The following is a 19,199-nucleotide window of genomic DNA, read 5'->3' as shown; positions in this document are numbered from 1 at the left end:
AAAAGCACTTTTCTTCTGTTATTTTCTTCACCTGGCCAAGGTGTGATTGGTACCTGACTGATCAGGGAAGTAGGGGGTTGGGCCCAGCCTTCATATGCCAAGCCCTCAACACAGTAAATATGATTTCACTTCCCCATACAGCCATAGAAGAAAGAGAAACACCCGTAGGTGCTGGGGAGGACCCAGAGAAGCACTGTCTCCACCCACCTTTTGAACAATCCTGCACCACCCTTGGAGGCCTGCGCTGTGTTCACGATGGGTGCAGGCATGCACAGGACACCCCATTAAGAATTCAAGGGACATAACTGCTCCCGGACAGAGGCAAAAGAGATCACAGGATGCAACTCGCGACAGCCTTAAAAGAAGTATCCCCATGGGTGTACCAGCCAGTATTTCATGACTGCAGAGCCCACCGGCAGAAGACACCACCCTTCAGATGCCGAGCACACCCCACAGACCAAACCGCCCCTGCACCCAGACAGATGAAGATGTGCCACTCCAGACACAGCCATACAGGAGAGAATCCCAAGTTGTAGTTTTTCCCACTGTCAACAGGACTTTCCCTGTGGTCAGTGGGTCTTTCCTCACCGTCACTGGACCTTTCTCCAGGGTCAGCCTAGTCCAGGCAAAAGGTTGTGGGACCTTCAGCCTTTTTCTTTTTAACTCACTCAGTACGGCCAGTCCTCTCTTCTCCTCTACACAGACCCCTCGGATGTCCAGTGGGTGTCTGAATGACCCTACCTTTAGCTTCCGTCGTCAGAATTGTGGTATTCTTTGTCAGTATTCACCTCTTCAGTATAAGAGCCTTCCGCTTGCAATATTTTGATGATGATAATTGGGGTGAAACGCTGTTAACGTTGTCTCTTTCGCCGTTCGTATGGAGAGAGTTAACTCCCAGGCCGCTCTTTCCAAGTTCCTCCATACATAGCTACATCTGGGTTTGTGTGCCACAGTTTATTCCTCATACATAGCTACACCTGGGTTTGTGTGCCACAGTTTATTCCTCGTACATAGCTACACCAGGGTTTGTGTGCCAGTTTATTCCTCATTCATAGCTACACCAGGGTTTGTGTGCCAGTTTATTCCTCATGCATAGCTACACCTAGGTTTGTGTGCCACAGTTTATTCCTCATACATAGCTACACCAGGGTTTGTGTGCCACAGTTTATTCCTCATTCATAGCTACACCAGGGTTTGTGTGCCAGTTTATTCCTCATGCATAGCTACACCTAGGTTTGTGTGCTACAGTTTATTCCTCGTACATAGCTACACCAGGGTTTGTGTGCCACAGTTTATTCCTCATACATAGCTACACCAGGGTTTGTGTGCCACAGTTTATTCCTCATGCATAGCTACACCTAGGTTTGTGTGCCACAGTTTATTCCTCATGCATAACTACACCTGGGTTTGTGTGCCACAGTTTATTCCTCATTCATAGCTACACCAGGGTTTGTGTGCCACAGTTTATTCCTCATGCATAGCTACACACCTGGGTTTGTGTGCCACAGTTTATTCCTCATGCATAGCTACACCTGGGTTTGTGTGCCACAGTTTATTCCTCATACATAGCTACACACCTGGGTTTGTGTGCCACAGTTTCAGAGGCTGCAGTTCACAGGGAACTATTGATGTCAGGTTTCCAGGTTACCTCACAAAGAAATAAAGACAAGAGAGGCAAGGCCTTCAAGACTCACTTGTGATACACTTTTAAAAAAAAAATTAAAAATCCAAGCTTTTTATGTATTGAGTATAATTTCAAAATGTAATGTTTCAAATGAGAAAGATCAGTTTAAAGCAAATTAAGTCCCCTAGCATTAATTACAGAGTAATTTCCCTTTTTTTACTATCTGCACCAAAACGTTTGCAAAATAAATAAAACTCCCATGCTTAGCAAAAGAAGTTCCTGTTTGAACAAAAAATGATAATAATGACTGCTCTTGTTGTTGGGTCAGAATATCAGATCAAAGTGCCAAGTTTAGAGAATACAAAAAACATAAATATAACAGTAAATACAGTTTGTATATAATTAGGCTTCATTTTTTTTTTTTTTTTTTTTTTTTTGTGCCCATCCCAGAGGTGCAATATTGTTTTAAACAAGATGACTGGAAAGAACTGAATTTTTCCTATTTTATGCCTAATTTGGTGTCAACTGACAAAATATTTGCAGAGAAAATGTCAGTGTTAAAGTTTACCACGGACACACAGACACACACACACACACACACACACACACAGACAACCGAACACTGGGTTAAAACATAGACTCACTTTGTTTACACAAGTGAGTCAAAAAAGCCACATTGATTGGTATTGCATGCACTGTGTGTAACATTGATGTTATTCATGGACTCAACACCTTTTCACTAAGAGTGATTTTAGACACAGTGTGTGATGTTGATGTTATTCATTGACTCAACACCTTTTCACTAAGAGTGATTTTAGACACAGTGTGTGATGTTGATGTTATTCATTGACTCAACACCTTTTCACTAAGTGTGATTTTAGACACCGTGTGTGATGTTGATGTTACTCATTGACTCAACACCTTTTCACTAAGAGTGATTTTAGACACAGTGTGTGATGTTGATGTTACTCATTGACTTTACACACCTTTTCGCTAAGAGTGATTTTAGACACAGTGTGTGATGTTGATGTTACTCATTGACTCAACACCTTTTCACTAAGAGTGATTTTAGACACAGTGTGTGATGTTGATGTTATTCATTGACTCAACACCTTTTCACTAAGTGATTTTAGACACAGTGTGTGATGTTGATGTTACTCATTGACTCAACACCTTTTCACTAAGAGTGATTTTAGACACAGTGTGTGATGTTGATGTTACTCATTGACTCAACACCTTTTCACTAAGAGTGATTTTAGACACAGTGTGTGATGATGACACGACCCCCCCCCCCCTGCGTGTCCTAGGTTCCTGTACATCATGCCGACCCTGCTGCGGCTGTACAGCAACAACCAGCCCAACACGGTGCTGTGCCAGGCTCTGCACTTTGTCTGCCGCCAGTTCTACGTGCTGCACCGCAAGCCCTTCGTGCTGCAGATGTTCGGCAGCGTGGCCCCCCTCCTCGACATGACCTGCGGCTCGGGGGGATCCCTGGACACCAGCAAGGTGGGTGTTGGGGGGACGTGGGGGCTGGGGGTGTCCAGGTGTGGCCGTCAGCTTGTGCTAGTTCCTTTCTTCTTCATATGTTTGTCTTCTTCTTTGCATCTCTTCTGCCTGAACAAAGTCTTTAATCACTCTGTTGTGAAAAGACGAAAGAGCTTTTCACATCCCTTCTGTCTGAACAAAGTCCTTAATCACTCTGTTGTGAAAAGACGAAAGAGCTTTTCACATCCCTTCTGTCTGAACAAAGTCCTTAATCACTCTGTTGTGAAAAGACGAAAGAGCTTTTCACATCCCTTCTGTCTGAACAAAGTCCTTTATTTCTGTTTTGTGAAAAGATGGAAGAGCTTTTTACATCCTTTCTGCCTGAACAAAGTCCTTTATCACTCTGTTGTAAAAAGATGAAAGAGCATGACATAAGCTCAGGCTTGTTTTTGCTAGAGTTTTCCTTCTTTATTGGATGCTGTATTTGTCTTTTTTTTTGTAGTTTGAAGCATTTCAATCACTTCAGCAGTGGTAAAAGCCACTGTCGTGATCTAGTTTGTATCGCCTGCGACACCATTTTTGATACGTATGCAGATTAGCTTGTCGTGTGGGGTCCTGAACTCGCTGGCGAGTGTGTTGTTACGGAATCACATGAAGAAACTTTTCCATTCGACACTTGACACGTTCTCAATGCCCAGTGTAGCTGCGATTTTTATGCTACCCCATGAGGAAAACGTGGAAAAATTTTTAATTGTCGAAACCGCTGTAGCGTTCTGTCGTCCAGAACGCTACCTTACGTCAGGAATGCTGTAGTGTTCCATCGTCCTGAATGAGTTAAGCAACGAAAGATAAATGATACAGGTAGTGGTGACGGTGTTGCAGGTGCAGCCAGACAACCTGTTCAAACTGCTGCTGGCTCTGGAGAAGGACTGTCCGGACAACCTGGGGATACTGGAACTGGTGCATGGGGACAAGCCTCTCAAGGCCCTGGTCAGTCTGTGCTGTGCTGTGCTGTGCTGTGTTTTGTGTGTGTTGTGCTGTGTGTGTTGTGCTGTGTTGTTTGTTTTGTGGTGTGCTGTGTTGTTTGTTTTGTGGTGTGCTGTGTTGTTTGTTTTGTGGTGTGTTGTGTTGTGCTGTGTTGTTTGTTTTCTGGTGTGTTGTGTTGGGCTGTGTTGTTTGTTTTGTAGTGTGTTGTAATGTGCTGTGTTGTTTGTTTTGTGGTGTGTTGTGTTGGGCTGTGTTGTTTGTTTTGTGGTGTGTTGTGTTGTGCTGTGCTGTGTTTTGTGTGTGTATTGTGCTGTGTGTTTTGTGCTGTGTTGTTTGTTTTGTGGTGTGTTGTGTTGGGCTGTGTTGTTTGTTTTGTGGTGTGTTGTGTTGTGCTGTGTTGTTTGTTTTGTGGTGTGTTGTGTTGTGCTGTGTTGTTTGTTTTGTGGTGTGTTGTGTTGTGCTGTGCTGTGTTTTGTGTGTGTATTGTGCTGTGTGTTTTGTGCTGTGTTGTGTTGTGCTGTGTTGTTTGTTTTGTTGTGTGTTGCTGTGCTGTGTTGTTTGTTTTGTAGTATGTTGTGTTGGGCTGTGTTGTTTGTTTTGTGTTGTGCTGTGTTGTTTGTTTTGTGGTGTGTTGTGTTGTGCTGTGTTGTTTGTTTTGTGTTGTGCTGTGTTGTTTGTTTTGTAGTATGTTGTGTTGGGCTGTGTTGTTTGTTTTGTGGTGTGCTGTGTTGTTTGTTTTGTGGTGTGTGTTGCTGTGCTGTGTTGTTTGTTTTGTAGTGGACATTTTAATTCACAAAATGCGTACAACCATTAAATGTGACTTAGGCTTCTGTACACTTTAAGCGAGTTTTATTTTGTTGAAAATCAGAAGAAAGACGAGTCAAAATAAAGTTGTGAAAAGGGATTAAAGATGGTGAGAAAGAGAGAAAGATGGCATTGAGAGTAAATGATGATAGGGGGGAGGGGGAAAAAGTAAGAGAGAAAACAATTTGTATGTCATAGCTCAACAGCAGTAGGTCAATATTTGGAAAACATTATATATAGTTTGGTCAACATGGCAGTAAAATTACCAATCAGTAAGTGACAATACTTAATATAACACAGTGTATGTACATCCAGACTGAATAGATCTATCATGCTTCAGTTGGGCACTGGCAATGCACTGGTGTGTGCAGTTTTCATTTTCAGTTTTAGCTTCTCAAGGAGATGTCAGAGAATTTGGACAAATCCATATATAACACACCACATCTGCCAGGGCAGAGGCCTGAGCAGCCACATAACCCAACATGCTGGTCAGGCCTTGAGTGCATGCACATGTATTTGTGTTCATGTCAAGAGTGGACTCCTCCTTCAGAATTTTGCCGGATCACAAGACATTGATTTTGTTGCCATGGGTTCTGCATGCTGCACATGGGACCTTGGCTTGTCATCCAATCCGAATGACAAGACGCTCAGTTTGATTTTCCAAGTTAAACTTGGGAGAAATGGTGAGACCAGGATTGGAACTCAGACCCTAAGGGACACTGTATTTGCAGATAAGCATATTGACCATTCTGCCACCTTCCTCCTGTTTGCAGGACTTCTGTTATGCGGCAGACCCAGACACGTTCGACATGATGGACGTGATCAACATGTGTGTGACTGTCATCGCTTACGCTCCTGACTCCTTCCGCACAGTTCAGATGTTGGTAGGTTCAGTCTGTGTGTGTGTGTGTGTGTGTGTGTGCTTTCTCTGTCTCCTATTACCTTTGTGTATGTGTGTGTGTGTGTACATGTCTGTGTGTCTCTTTGTGAGTGTGTGTGTAATCTTTCTGTCTTTTGCTTTGCATATCTGTGTGTGTGTGTGTGTGTACATGTGTGTGTTGGTGCATTTGTATGTGACTGTGTGTGTGTGTGTCTTTGTGTGTGTGTGTGTGTGTCTTTGTATTCTTTCTCTGTCTCTTTCTGTTGTGCATGTGTGTGTGTACATGTGTGTGTGTGATTAAGAGTGTTTGTAGAGTCCATATCCAGACCTCAGATTTGTTAGTTCAGAAATGCATTTTGAAGTTGGATGTTGGACACACACTTATCCCTTTTGTGGAAGTTGGATGTTGGACACACACTTATCCCTTTTGTGGAAGTTGGATGTTGGACACACACTTATCCCTTTTGTGGAAGTTGGATGTTGGACACACACTTATCCCTTTTGTGGAAGTTGGATGTTGGACACACACTTATCCCTTTTGTGTACACTCGCAGAAGATCAGCTGGAGATGTTGATGAGCTTGGGTCATAACCCTTAGGAGCATTTTAGTTTCTTTCTCACAGACATACTTATCTTTAATCCATCCATGCAGAGTTCTTTTCATTCATATAGTGACTTCGTTTACCACTGTACCTTTGGAAAGCTAGCTAAGACAAATGGCATAGGCTCTCACTGATCTGATGGTAATCATACATCGACAACAACAACAAAAATCATCTTAAATTATAATTTTGATAAATCAAAACTAAATGAATCATTCACGTTTGACATGAAAATAGGGTAATACAGAAATAAATAAATAAATAAATCCATGGTGTAAAAAAAGAGAAAAAAAAAATTTTATTTGAGAGTTTGATGTGCATATGACATATTGGTTGAATATCTGAGGCAATACCAGTCAACTTTGGTTTTATTAAGTTAGAAAGTGATTGTGAACTATAAGCTTAATACTACAACACAGTTTTTGTTGAAATGATACCAGATAGTCTGGTTTTTATTATTTTATCACTTCAGTATGACTCTTTTCATGTTTATTTTTATGCAGAGACCTGTGGGTATCTTTTAGAAATGATTATGTTTGTGCAAAATTTTGACACTTTTCGGAGTCGCACTGTTACTTCCTCAACCCCCAAAATGCTGATTTCCCAGGAGTCACATTTGAGTCAAAAAATAGTTAAGTTTCTGTGGCTAACCCCCCCCTCCCCCCTTACCCCCTCCCTTCCCCCAGTGTTTACAAGAATAAAGTAGTCTGCTGTATGACCCACCCCACCATATAAGCAGCCATACTCCGTTTTCAGGGTGTAAGTGGAGTGATGGCTTAGAGGTAACGCGTCCGCCTAGGAAGCGAGAGAATCTGAGCGCGCTGGCTCGAATCACGGGTCAGCCGCCAATATTTTCTCCCCCTCCACTAGACCTGGAGTGGTGGTCTGGACGCTAGTCATTCGGATGAAACGATAAACCGAGGTCCCGTGTGCAGCATGCACTTAGCGCACGTAAAAGAACCCACGGCAACAAAAGTGTTGTTCCTGGCAAAATTCTGTAGAAAAATCCACTTCAATAGGAAAAACAAATGAAACTGCACGCAGGAAAAAATTTTAAGAAAAGAAAAGGGTGGCGCTGTAGTGTAGCGACGCGCTCTCCCAGGAGAGAGCAGCCCGAATTTCACACAGAGAAATCTGTTGTGATAAAAAGAAATACAAATACAAGTGATGCCTGTGTTGGTGACAGATGGTGCTGGAGATGGTGATTCCCCGCTACCTGGAGCACCTGTGCCGGGAGACCATGCACCGGGACAGCTCCAGCATGGCGCGCGCAGAGATGTCCGTCATCACCAACATCGCCGCCGCCATCCGCGCCCTCATCAACTGCAGCGACTTCTTTACCAGGTGAACTTGGGGGATGGTTTGTGTGGTGTGTGGTGATTCACCAGGTGAACTTGTGGGATGGTTTGTGTGTAGGGTGTGTGGTGATTCACCAGGTAAACTTGTGGGATGGTGTGTGTGGTGATTCACCAGGTAAACTTGTGGGATGGTTTGTATGGTGTGGTGATTCACCAGGTAAACTTGGGGGATGGTTTGTGTGGTGTGTGGTGATTTACCAGGTGAACTTGTGGGATGGTTTGTGTGGTGTGTGGTGATTCACCAGGTGAACTTGTGGGATGGTTTGTGTGGTGTGTGGTGATTCACCAGGTAAACTTGTGGGATGGTGTGTGTGGTGATTCACCAGGTGAACTTGTGGGATGGTTTGTGTGGTGTGTGGTGTTTCACCAGGTGAACTTGTGGGATGGTTTGTGTGGTGTGTGGTGATTTACCAGGTGAACTTGTGGGATGGTTTGTGTGGTGTGTGGTGATTCACCAGGTGAACTTGTGGGATGGTGTGTATGGTGTGTGGTGATTCACCAGGTGAACTTGTGGGATGGTTTGTATGGTGTTTCACCAGGTGAACTTGTGGGATGGTTTGTGTGGTGTTTCACCAGGTGAACTTGTGGGATGGTTTGTGTGGTGTTTCACCAGGTGAACTTGTGGGATGGTTTGTGTGGTGTTTCACCAGGTGAACTTGTGGGATGGTTTGTGTGGTGATTCACCAGGTGAACTTGTGGGATGGTTTGTGTGGTGTTTCACCAGGTGAACTTGTGGGATGGTTTGTGTGGTGTTTCACCAGGTGAACTTGTGGGATGGTTTGTGTGGTGTTTCACCAGGTGAACTTGTGGGATGGTTTGTGTGGTGATTCACCAGGTGAACTTGTGGGATGGTTTGTGTGGTGTGTGGTGATTCACCAGGTGAACTTGTGGGATGGTTTGTGTGGTGTGTGGTAATTCACCAGGTGAACCTATGGGATGGCATGTGTGGTGTTTGGTAATTCACCCGGTGAACTTGTGGGATGGCATATGCGGTGTGTGGTGATTCACCAGGTGTATATGTGGAATATTGTGTGGCTTGGTTTTTCACCAGGTAGGTTAGTAAACATTTATACAGGTGAAATAGTGTGTGGTGTGGTATTTCACCAGTTACCTTGGCAAATGTATGAATAGATAGAATAGAGTGTTGTGTGGTATTTTTATAGTTAGCTCAGCAAACATATGAAAAAACTAGCTTGTGGTGTGGTATTTCTTCAGGTAAATATGTGGAATAGTGTGTGATGTGGTATTTTACCAGGTAAATATGTAGAATAGCATGCTGTATGGTATTTTACCAGGCAGTTTAGAGACAATACAAACATGGGGAATAGTGTGTGATGTGATAATTCATCAGGTAGGTTGGCGGTATTGTATTGTATTGTATTGTGATGGATTTGTGAAATAGTGTATCATGTGGTATTGTATTGTAGTGGGGTGACAGTATGGAATAGTGTGTGGTGTGGTTTTGTATTATGATAGATGAGTGAAATAGTGTATGGTGTGATCTTGTATTGCATTGAAAAGATATAGATAGGTAGAATAATATGTGGTGTGGTGTTGTATTGTATTGCAAGCATGTAAGTATGTGTGATAGTGTGTGGTGTGGTATTGTATTATATCGTAAATATGTGTGGAACTGTATTTTATTGCAGATGTGTAGATTAGTGTATGATGTGGCATTGTATTGTGTGGTATTGTATTGTGAATATGTAGAATGAATGTATGGTGTATCATTGTATTGTGTGGCATTGTATTGTATTGTATTGCATTGCGAATATGTAAATATGTAGAATGAATGTATGGTGTATCATTGTATTGTGTGGCATTGTATTGTATTGTATTGCATTGCAAACATGTAAATATGTAGAATGAATGTATGGTGTATCATTGTATTGTGTGGCATTGTATTGTATTGTATTGTATTGCATTGCAAATATGTAAATATGTAGAATGAATGTATGGTGTATCATTGTATTGTGTGGCATTGTATTGTATTGTATTGCATTGCGAATATGTAAATATGTAGAATGAATGTATGGTGTATCATTGTATTGTGTGGCATTGTATTGTATTGCATTGCAAACATGTAAATATGTAGAATGAATGTATGGTGTATCATTGTATTGTGTGGCATTGTATTGTATTGTATTGTATTGCATTGCAAATATGTAAATATGTAGAATGAATGTATGGTGTATCATTGTATTGTGTGGCATTGTATTGTATTGTATTGCATTGCGAATATGTAAATATGTAGAATGAATGTATGGTGTATCATTGTATTGTGTGGCATTGTATTGTATTGCATTGCAAACATGTAAATATGTAGAATGAATGTATGGTGTATCATTGTATTGTGTGGCATTGTATTGTATTGTATTGTATTGCATTGCAAATATGTAAATATGTAGAATGAATGTATGGTGTATCATTGTATTGTGTGGCATTGTATTGTATTGTATTGCATTGCGAATATGTAAATATGTAGAATGAATGTATGGTGTATCATTGTATTGTGTGGCATTGTATTGTATTGCATTGCAAACATGTAAATATGTAGAATGAATGTATGGTGTATCATTGTATTGTGTGGCATTGTATTGTATTGCATTGCAAATATGTAAATATGTAGAATGAATGTATGGTGTATCATTGTATTGTGTGGCATTGTATTGTATTGTATTGCAAATATGGAGAATGAATGTATGGTGTGGCATTGTATTGTGTGGCATTGTATTTTGCAAATACGTAATTATATGGAATCGTGTCTGGCGTGGTACTGGTCAGGTATTCATTCACCTAGCAGACGTGTCGTGGCGTGTATAGAATTGTCCAAACACAATGGCGCCTCCTTAAGAATCTGAAACCGATGCCTGTGACAGGAGCATGAGCGTTCCTCAGAGGTTCATGGACACGCCCAACATCGGCAAACCTCTGCAGAACCACAGCGTGCACTCCCTCACTGTGGACGACCGGGAAGACTCCCATGCCAGGTGAGGCAGCAGGAAGGGGCAGGTTGGATAGGTGATATGTGCGGCGTCTTCAGGTAGGATAGGTAACATGGTAAGGTTGCTGTGTGGTGTCTCCAGGTAGGATAGGTAACATGGCCTGACTAAGCGCGTTGGGTTACGCTGCTGGTCAGGCATCTGCTTGGCAGATGTGGTGTAGCGTATATGGATTTGTCCGAACGCAGTGACGCCTCCTTGAGCTGCTGAAAGTGAAACTACAGGTAGGATAGGTGATATGGTAAGGTAGCTGTGTGGTGTCTCCAGGTAGGATAGGTAAGGTGGTTGTGTGGTGTCTCCAGGTAGGATAGGTAACATGGTAAGGTGTTTGTGTGGTGTCTCCAGGTAGGATAGGTAAGGTGGTTGTGTGGTGTCTACAGGTAGGATAGGTAACATGGTAAGGTGGTTGTGTGGTGTCTCCAGGTAGGATAGGTAACATGGTAAGGTGGTTGTATGGTGTCTCCAGGTAGGAAAGGTAACATGGTAAGGTGGTTGTGTGGTGTCTCCAGGTAGGATAGGTAACATGGTAAGGTGGTTGTGTGGTGTCTACAGGTAGGATAGATGATATAGTAAGGGGGTTGTGTGGTGTCTACAGGTAGGATAGGTAACATGGTAAGGTGGTTGTGTGGTGTCTCCAGGTAGGATAGATGATATAGTAAGGTAGTTGTGTGGTGTCTACAGGTAGGATAGGTAACATGGTAAGGTGGTTGTGTGGTGTCTCCAGGTAGGATAGGTGATATAGTAAGGTGGTTGTGTGGTGTCTACAGGTAGGATAGGTAACATGGTAAGGTGGTTGTGTGGTGTCTACAGGTAGGATAGGTAACATGGTAAGGTGGTTGTGTGGTGTCTACAGGTAGGATAGGTAACATGGTAAGGTGGTTGTGTGGTGTCTCCAGGTAGGTAGGATAGACAGCACAATAAAGTTGTTACGTTGTGTCTCAGTTTTGACTGGTTAGTGCAGCAGAGCACAACACCAAATGTCTGGGACTGGTGCAGTAGTTGAGTGATTAAAGCGTTGGACTTTCAATCTGAGGGTCCCGGGTTTGAATCTCGGTAACTGTGCCTGGTGGGTAAAGGGTGGAGATTTTTCCGATCTCCCAGCTCAACATATGTGCAGACCTGCTTGTGCCTGAACTCCCTTCGTGTGTATACACATGCGTAAGATCAAATACGCACATTAAAGATCCTGTAATCCATGTCAGCGTTTGGTGGGTTATGGAAACAAGAACATACCCATCATGCACAACCCTGAAAACAGAGTATGGCTCCCCACATGGTGGGGTAAACTAACAAAATGGTCATGTACGTAAAATGTTACATGTCTGTCTGAGTGTGTATGTGTACGAATGATGAGCGCCCAATGGCAGTCATCAGTCAGCTCTACACAGGTAGGCAGCCTGTTGTGTAAATTACTTTCAGTTTGTAAAGCGCTTAAAGCTTGGTTCCCGCGGACCAAGGATAGGCGCTATGTAAGTATCCAAATCAAATAAAAACTGAAATCCTTCCCATGTCCATCTGATCAAGAAGAAGAAGAATCCCTCCCATTATCGCTTGGTGAATCAAGGGTGGAGACTTAGTTTTTGCAGTATTTCTAGAGTTAACATGTGAGCTTGTGCTTTAGTCATCTTCCCACAAATTGCTGATCCAGTGATACATGCCTGCTTCTAAAAGGAATGTACATGTCTCGGCAAAAGCAAAAGGCAAAGGTAGGTAGTTACACATACAAGAATCCACTTGAAAAGACGAATACACCAAGAAGTTACAGTTCAAGTGTAAAATAGAAGAGATCCAGAGCATATAAGGGCTGACTGGAACAACTACCGCTGATCTGACGTCATTCTCAAGGCCTGACTAAGCGCGTTGGGTTATGCTGCTGGTCAGGCATCTGCTTGGCAGATGTGTAGCGTATATGGATTTGACCGAACGCAGTGCCACCTCCTTGAGTTACTGAAACTGAAACTACTGAAACTGACGTCATCAAAACGACATACACATATTTGATTTTATGTTCGTTTTTGTTGTTTTTTATGTTGTTAATTGCTATTTCTTAGATATTTATGAATAGTTGATTCCATTGTTATAGTTAATCCTTTCTGTGTATATCCCCCTTTAACCACTACCCCCCCCCTTCCCACCCCACCCCACCCATACACAAGCACACATGACACGTCTGATATGGCTCGAAGTGAAAAGATGTTACATTAAAGAAAGAAATCCACAGACAACACCAAAACAGCTGATGCTGATAGCAGTATCCCCAGGAACAATATTGTACCTACACCACACAAGACATTGTTAAAGATATCTCCAGAAACAACAATATTGTACCTACACCACACAAGACATTGTTAAAGATATCTCCAGAAACAACAGTATTGTACCTACACCACACAAGACATTGTTAAAGATATCTCCAGAAACAACAATATTGTACCTACACCACACAAGACACTATTAAAGATATCTCCAGAAACAGCAATATTGTACCTACACCACACAAGACACTGTTCAAGATATCTCCAGAAACAACAATATTGTACCTACACCGCACAAGACACTGTTAAAGATATCTCCAGAAACAACAATATTGTACCTACACCACACAAGACACTGTTAAAGATATCTCCAGAAACAACAATATTGTACCTACACCACACAAGGCACTACTAGAGATATCTCCAGAAACGACAATATTGTACCTACACCACACAAGACACTGTTAAAGATATCTCCAGAAACAACAATATTGCACCTACACCACACAAGACACTGTTCAAGATATCTCCAGAAACAACAATATTGTACCTACACCACACAAGACACTATTAAAGATATCTCCAGAAACAACAAGATTGTACCTACACTACTCAAGGCGCTACTAGAGATATCTCCAGAAACAACAATATTGTACCGACACTACACAAGGCACTACTAGAGATATCTCCAGAAACAACAATATTGTACCTACACCACACAAGACACTGTTCAAGATATCTCCAGAAACAACAATATTGTACCTACACCACACAAGACACTATTAAAGATATCTCCAGAAACAACAATATTGTACCGACACTACACAAGGCACTACTAGAGATATCTCCAGAAACAACAATATTGTACCGACACCACACAAGACACTGTTCAAGATATCTCCAGAAACAACAATATTGTACCTACACCACACAAGACACTGTTCAAGATATCTCCAGAAACAACAATATTGTACCTACACCACACAAGACACTATTAAAGATATCTCCAGAAACAACAATATTGTACCTACACCACACAAGACACTATTAAAGATATCTCCAGAAACAACAATATTGTACCGACACTACACAAGGCGCTACTAGAGATATCTCCAGAAACAACAATATTGTACCTACACCACACAAGACACTATTAAAGATATCTCCATAAACAACAAGATTGTACCTACACTACTCAAGGCGCTACTAGAGATATCTCCAGAAACAACAATATTGTACCGACATTACCCAAAACAGTTTACACTGGTCTGTCACCATCACCCAGAGAACCACCACCACTAAACGTGTGTACGTTGCAGCCATCGCATGGAGGAGGGGCGTCGCAGGACTTACGGCGCCGAACCGGAGGAGTACGAACTTCGAGAGGAGTTCCGTCGCCCGCGGGACTCGATCCTCTCCATCGCAGCTCAGTTCTGGACCATGTGTCACGCCCGTATCCGCCAACTCCGCAAAATTATCGCTGACCCCTCCTTCAGGCCTCCCGAGCTTCTGGATCACAAGACGCACAATGTGAGTGTGCTGTATGTGTTGTTGTTTCAGTTAAGCCTCAGTGAAAGCATAAACAGGATTTGTACAGAGTCATAGAAGTCTGGGAAAGTCTTTGAAAAAGAGAGATTGCTTCCTAAGGCTGGAAAAGTCTTTGGAAAAAAAAAAAGAGATTCATTCATAGGGCTGTAAAAGTCTTTGAAAAAAAAAAAAAAGATCCATTCCTTGGGCTGTAAGTCTTTGGGGAAAAAAAGAGAGTGAATCATAGGGCTGTAAAAGTCTTTGGGGAAAAAAAAAGAGATTTGTTCCTAGGACTGGAAAAGTCTTTGAAATAATTGAGATTTATTCCTTGGGCTGGGAAAGTCATTGAAATACATGAGATTCATTCATAGGGCTCGAAAAGTTTTTGGAAAAAAAAAGTTTTACCCTTCAGGGAATTTACCCTTGAGGGAATTTTAATAAAACCACTAGTGCCATTCAACAAAGATTTTAATGCATTTAAAAAACATACAATCGAAAAAACTAAAACTGATGAAAATTGAACATTGATACTAGGATAAGTGCTGATCTCTTTCATCTGCTGTGTAGCTGACAAAGTTTTGGTTTGGTTCGGTTTAATGGTTGTTATGGAAAATTTTCAGTCTGGTCTAGAAAGGGTCTTTAAAAAGTAGGGAAATTGGTTTTATCACTTACGTGGAAACCCTGTTGTTAAGTTGATGACAGAATCTTCATTGGCAGCAGTGCATTCATATAATTTGTGTATTAGAAGCTGGTTATAAATAATTTGATCCTGTATTTTCTTTGAATTGGATATTTTTTTCTCTGTGTGTGTGTAAACTATGAGAGGATCAATTTAAATGGGTACATGTTTTGGGTGAAGTAGATAGATAGGTCTAGAGAACTCAACTCTGGTTGTTGTGGGGTTTCTTTCTTTTGTCACGCAAAAGTGTAAAGATAATAAGTAACAGACTGGCATTTTTCAGAACCAGTCAAAGATAAAGTATTTCAAAGATTTTGCACACTAAGAGTCGGATCAGAATAACTTAATGATCTCAGTATGTGAGATTAAATGTGGTGAAGACGGTGATACATGCAGATGACAAGTATGACAGTAAAACTTGGCACACAACATATATAACAACAAGAGAGGCAAGGCCTTCAAGACTCACTTGTGATAAATTAAGTCCCCAAGCATTAATTACAGAGTAATTTCCCTTCTTTACTATCTGCACCAAAAATTAAAATTCCATGCTTAGCAAAAGAAGTTCCTGTTTGAACAAAAAATGATAATAATGACTCCTCTTGTTGTTGTGTCAGAATAAGAGGTCAAAGTGCCAAGTTTAGAGAATACAAAAAATATAAATATAACAGTAAATGCAGTTTGCATATAATTAGGCTTCTTTTTTTTATTTTTTTGTGCCCATCCCAGAGGTGCAATATTGTTTTAAACAAGATGACTGGAAAGAACTGAATTTTTCCTATTTTTATGCCAAATTTGGTGTCAACTGACAAAGTATTTGCAGAGAAAATGTCAGTGTTAAAGTTTACCACGGACACACACACACACACACACACACACACACACACACAGAGAGACAACCGAACACCGGGTTAAAACATAGACTCACTTTGTTTACACAAGTGAGTCAGCAAAAACCACACACAGCAGAGTCACAGACTGGGAAAGTTTTTTTTCCTGGTGAACAGTCATTGAATCAGAAAAGCCGATGTCACGTTTCACCTGTAATGATAGTGTCCTTCCATCGTTTCAGCGTCTGGCGGAAATTGCCCACACGCTGCTGAAGTTGATTCCCTACGATCCCTACACCATGGGCTGCACAGGACTGCAGAGGTACACCACTTCCAGGGTTGTATTGTCTGGCACTCACCCCATAGGAACACATGGCAGGCATAGCAGTGCATGGTGTGCATATCACAGTGTTATTTGGTGCCTTAACATAGGGGTATATGGTGTGACAAGTAATGGTGACACAACATAGGAATGTATGGTGAGAGAACAGGTATGTGCGGTGACATAGGAAGAATGTATAGTGACAGCATAGGAATGTACGGTGACATAGCATAGGAATGTAAGGCGACATATAGAATGTAAGGCGACATACCATACGAATATTTGGTGACATTGCATAGGAATGTTGGGTGACATAGGATAGGAATGTACGGTGACATACCATAGGAATGTTTGGTGACATAGGATAGGAATGTACGGTGACATACCATAGGAATGTTTGGTGACATAGGATAGGAATGTACGGTGACATACCATAGGAATGTTGGGTGACATAGGATAGGAATGTACGGTGACATACCATAGGAATGTTTGGTGACATAGGATAGGAATGTACGGTGACATACCATAAGAATGTTTGGTGACATAGCATGGGAATGTGGTGACCTCATACAGGAATAGATAGTGATACAGCATAGGCATATAAGGCGACATACCGCAGGAATGTTTGGTGATATACCATAGGAATGTTTGGTGACATAGCACAGGAATGTGTGGTGACTTGACATAGGAATGTATGGTGACTTTGTACAGGAATGTTTGGTGACGTGACACAGGAATGTATGGTGACTTAGTATAGGATTGTATATCCCCCTCCACTAGAACTTAAGTGGTGGTCTGGATGCTAGTCATTTGACGTACTTGTATATGCTGACATAGCAAGACATTCTTTACTAATAGTGAGTATTACTATTATAATTATTATTATCATTATCATATGTATTGATTGTGTGTTTCAGATACATGTTGGAGATTCTGCCCAACACTGACTGGTCCCAGGAGCTGGTACGACCGGCCCTCAACCTCATCCTGCGACGCCTGGATCGTCTCTTTACCAAAATCTCCAAGAAAACGGCCCTCAGGGTTAGTGTAAAGCGCATAGATCTTCAAGAATATGCGCTGTAGCAAGATGTCTCAATAAATGAAATAAATAAAATAGTGCTGAGGACACACAGACACTGTCATCTGTAGCGTTGACTGAATGGAGGCTTGTTCACCAGCTGATGGGTGCAATAGCTTAGTGGTTCAAGCGTTGGACTTTCAATCTGAGGGTGCTGGTTTCAAATCACGGTTTTTTTTTTTACAATCTCCCAGGTCAACATGTGCAGACCTGCTAGTGCCTGAACCCTCTTAGTGTGTATACGCAAGCAGAAGATCAAATACGCACGTTAAAGATCCTGTAATCCATGTCAGCGTTCGGTGGGTTATGGAAACAAGAACATACCCATCATGCTCACCTCCGAAAGCAGAGTATGGCTGCCTACATGGCAGGGTAAAAACGGTCACACACGTAAAAGCCCACTCGTGTACATACGTGTGAATGTGGGAGTTGCAGCCCACGAACACAGAAGAAGAAGATCATCATCTGGTGATGCACAAATGTATATCTATCCGTGGTGTTGACTGAATGGGGTGTTTGATCACCAGCTGGTGATATCCAAATGTATATCTATCTGTTGTTGTTGACTGATGCGGCATTTGTTCACCAGTTTTTTTTTTCCTTGAGAAACTACACTGATGATAGGGTGACGATTTACACAGTACTGCTGTCTCTTTCAGATGATAGGGCAACAGTTTATAGTGTTCTGTTGTTGTCTCTTACAGAAATAGGGTGACCGTTTATAGTGTTCTGTTGTGTCTCTTACAGAAATAGGGTGACCGTTTATAGTGTTCTGTTGTGTCTCTTACAGAAATAGGGCAACAGTTTATAGTGTTCTGTTATTGTCTTTTACAGAAATAGGGCAACAGTTTATAGTGTTTTGTTGTTCTCTTACAGAAATAAGGCAACAGTTTATAGTGTTCTGTTATGTCTTTTACAGAAATAGTGCAACAGTTTATAGTGTTCTGTTGTTTCTTACAGAAATAGGGCAACAGTTTATAGTGTTCTGTGGTGTCTTACAGAAATAGGGCAACAGTTTATAGTGTTCTGTGGTGTCTTTTACAGAAATAGGGCAACCGTTTATAATGTTTTGTTGTTGTCTCTTACAGAAATAGGGCAACAGTTTACAATGTTCTGCTGTTGTGTCTTACAGAAATAGGACAACAGTTAATTAGGGTTTGTTGTGTCTCTTACAAACAGCAAAAGCAGTGACTGCTGTTACTGTTAAACTTTCGTTTACAGAGACAAATGGACTGGGAAGCTGCTGCCAATATTCTGAAAGGTACTGTGTGTTTGTGAATGTGTGTGTGTGTGCGCATGTGTTTGTGTGTGTGTGCGCGTGCATGTGTTTGTGTGTGTGCGTGCATGCATGTGTGCTTGTGTGTGTGTGTTTGTGTATACATGTTTATATGTATGAACAAGGGCATATATGTGTCTTTATACTAACACATTTTCCTTCATTGCATTTACAAGTTCAGGAACAATACTGTCATGAAGAGTATGGCAGGTTATATAATGAACATATTTTATTGATCAGATCAGTGATATTGCTGTATTGAATTACATTAGAATTCATGCATATGTGCATAATGAAATTTCCTAAAGTATACGAATGAGGAAAGTTTATATAACTGCTGAACCTTTGTTGTATCATGAAAACATTTTGTACATAGAAATGACAGAAACGAATAGCACTCTTTCAAGTTTCAACATGTTTTACTGCACACAGGTGCATGCCCACTCCATGACCGACAGAAAATAATGTCATTGTGAAAAATGTTACCTGT

The 19,199-nt window shown here is 41.5% G+C and overlaps 1 protein-coding gene across 7 annotated transcripts in view; it reads left to right on the top strand.

Annotated features, from left to right (window-relative positions):
• Positions 1–19,199, top strand: part of LOC143275917 (protein unc-80 homolog) — a 132,111-nt gene that overhangs the window by 75,938 nt on the left and 36,974 nt on the right. For all 7 annotated transcript variants that reach the window (XM_076580248.1, XM_076580247.1, XM_076580245.1 and 4 more), the window contains 9 exons: positions 2,932–3,130; positions 3,992–4,099; positions 5,674–5,784; positions 7,569–7,726; positions 10,620–10,730; positions 14,317–14,527; positions 16,276–16,355; positions 17,273–17,396; positions 18,655–18,694. In XM_076580248.1, coding sequence (XP_076436363.1) covers positions 2,932–3,130; positions 3,992–4,099; positions 5,674–5,784; positions 7,569–7,726; positions 10,620–10,730; positions 14,317–14,527; positions 16,276–16,355; positions 17,273–17,396; positions 18,655–18,694 — 1,142 coding nt within the window. The remainder of the gene's footprint in view (positions 1–2,931; positions 3,131–3,991; positions 4,100–5,673; positions 5,785–7,568; positions 7,727–10,619; positions 10,731–14,316; positions 14,528–16,275; positions 16,356–17,272; positions 17,397–18,654; positions 18,695–19,199) is intronic.

Source organism: Babylonia areolata, chromosome 31 (assembly GCF_041734735.1).
Source record: "Babylonia areolata isolate BAREFJ2019XMU chromosome 31, ASM4173473v1, whole genome shotgun sequence".
Lineage (NCBI taxonomy): Eukaryota > Metazoa > Mollusca > Gastropoda > Neogastropoda > Buccinidae > Babylonia > Babylonia areolata.
The sequence above is the reverse complement of the archived record's forward strand: the minus strand, read 5'-3'. Positions and strand labels throughout refer to the sequence as shown.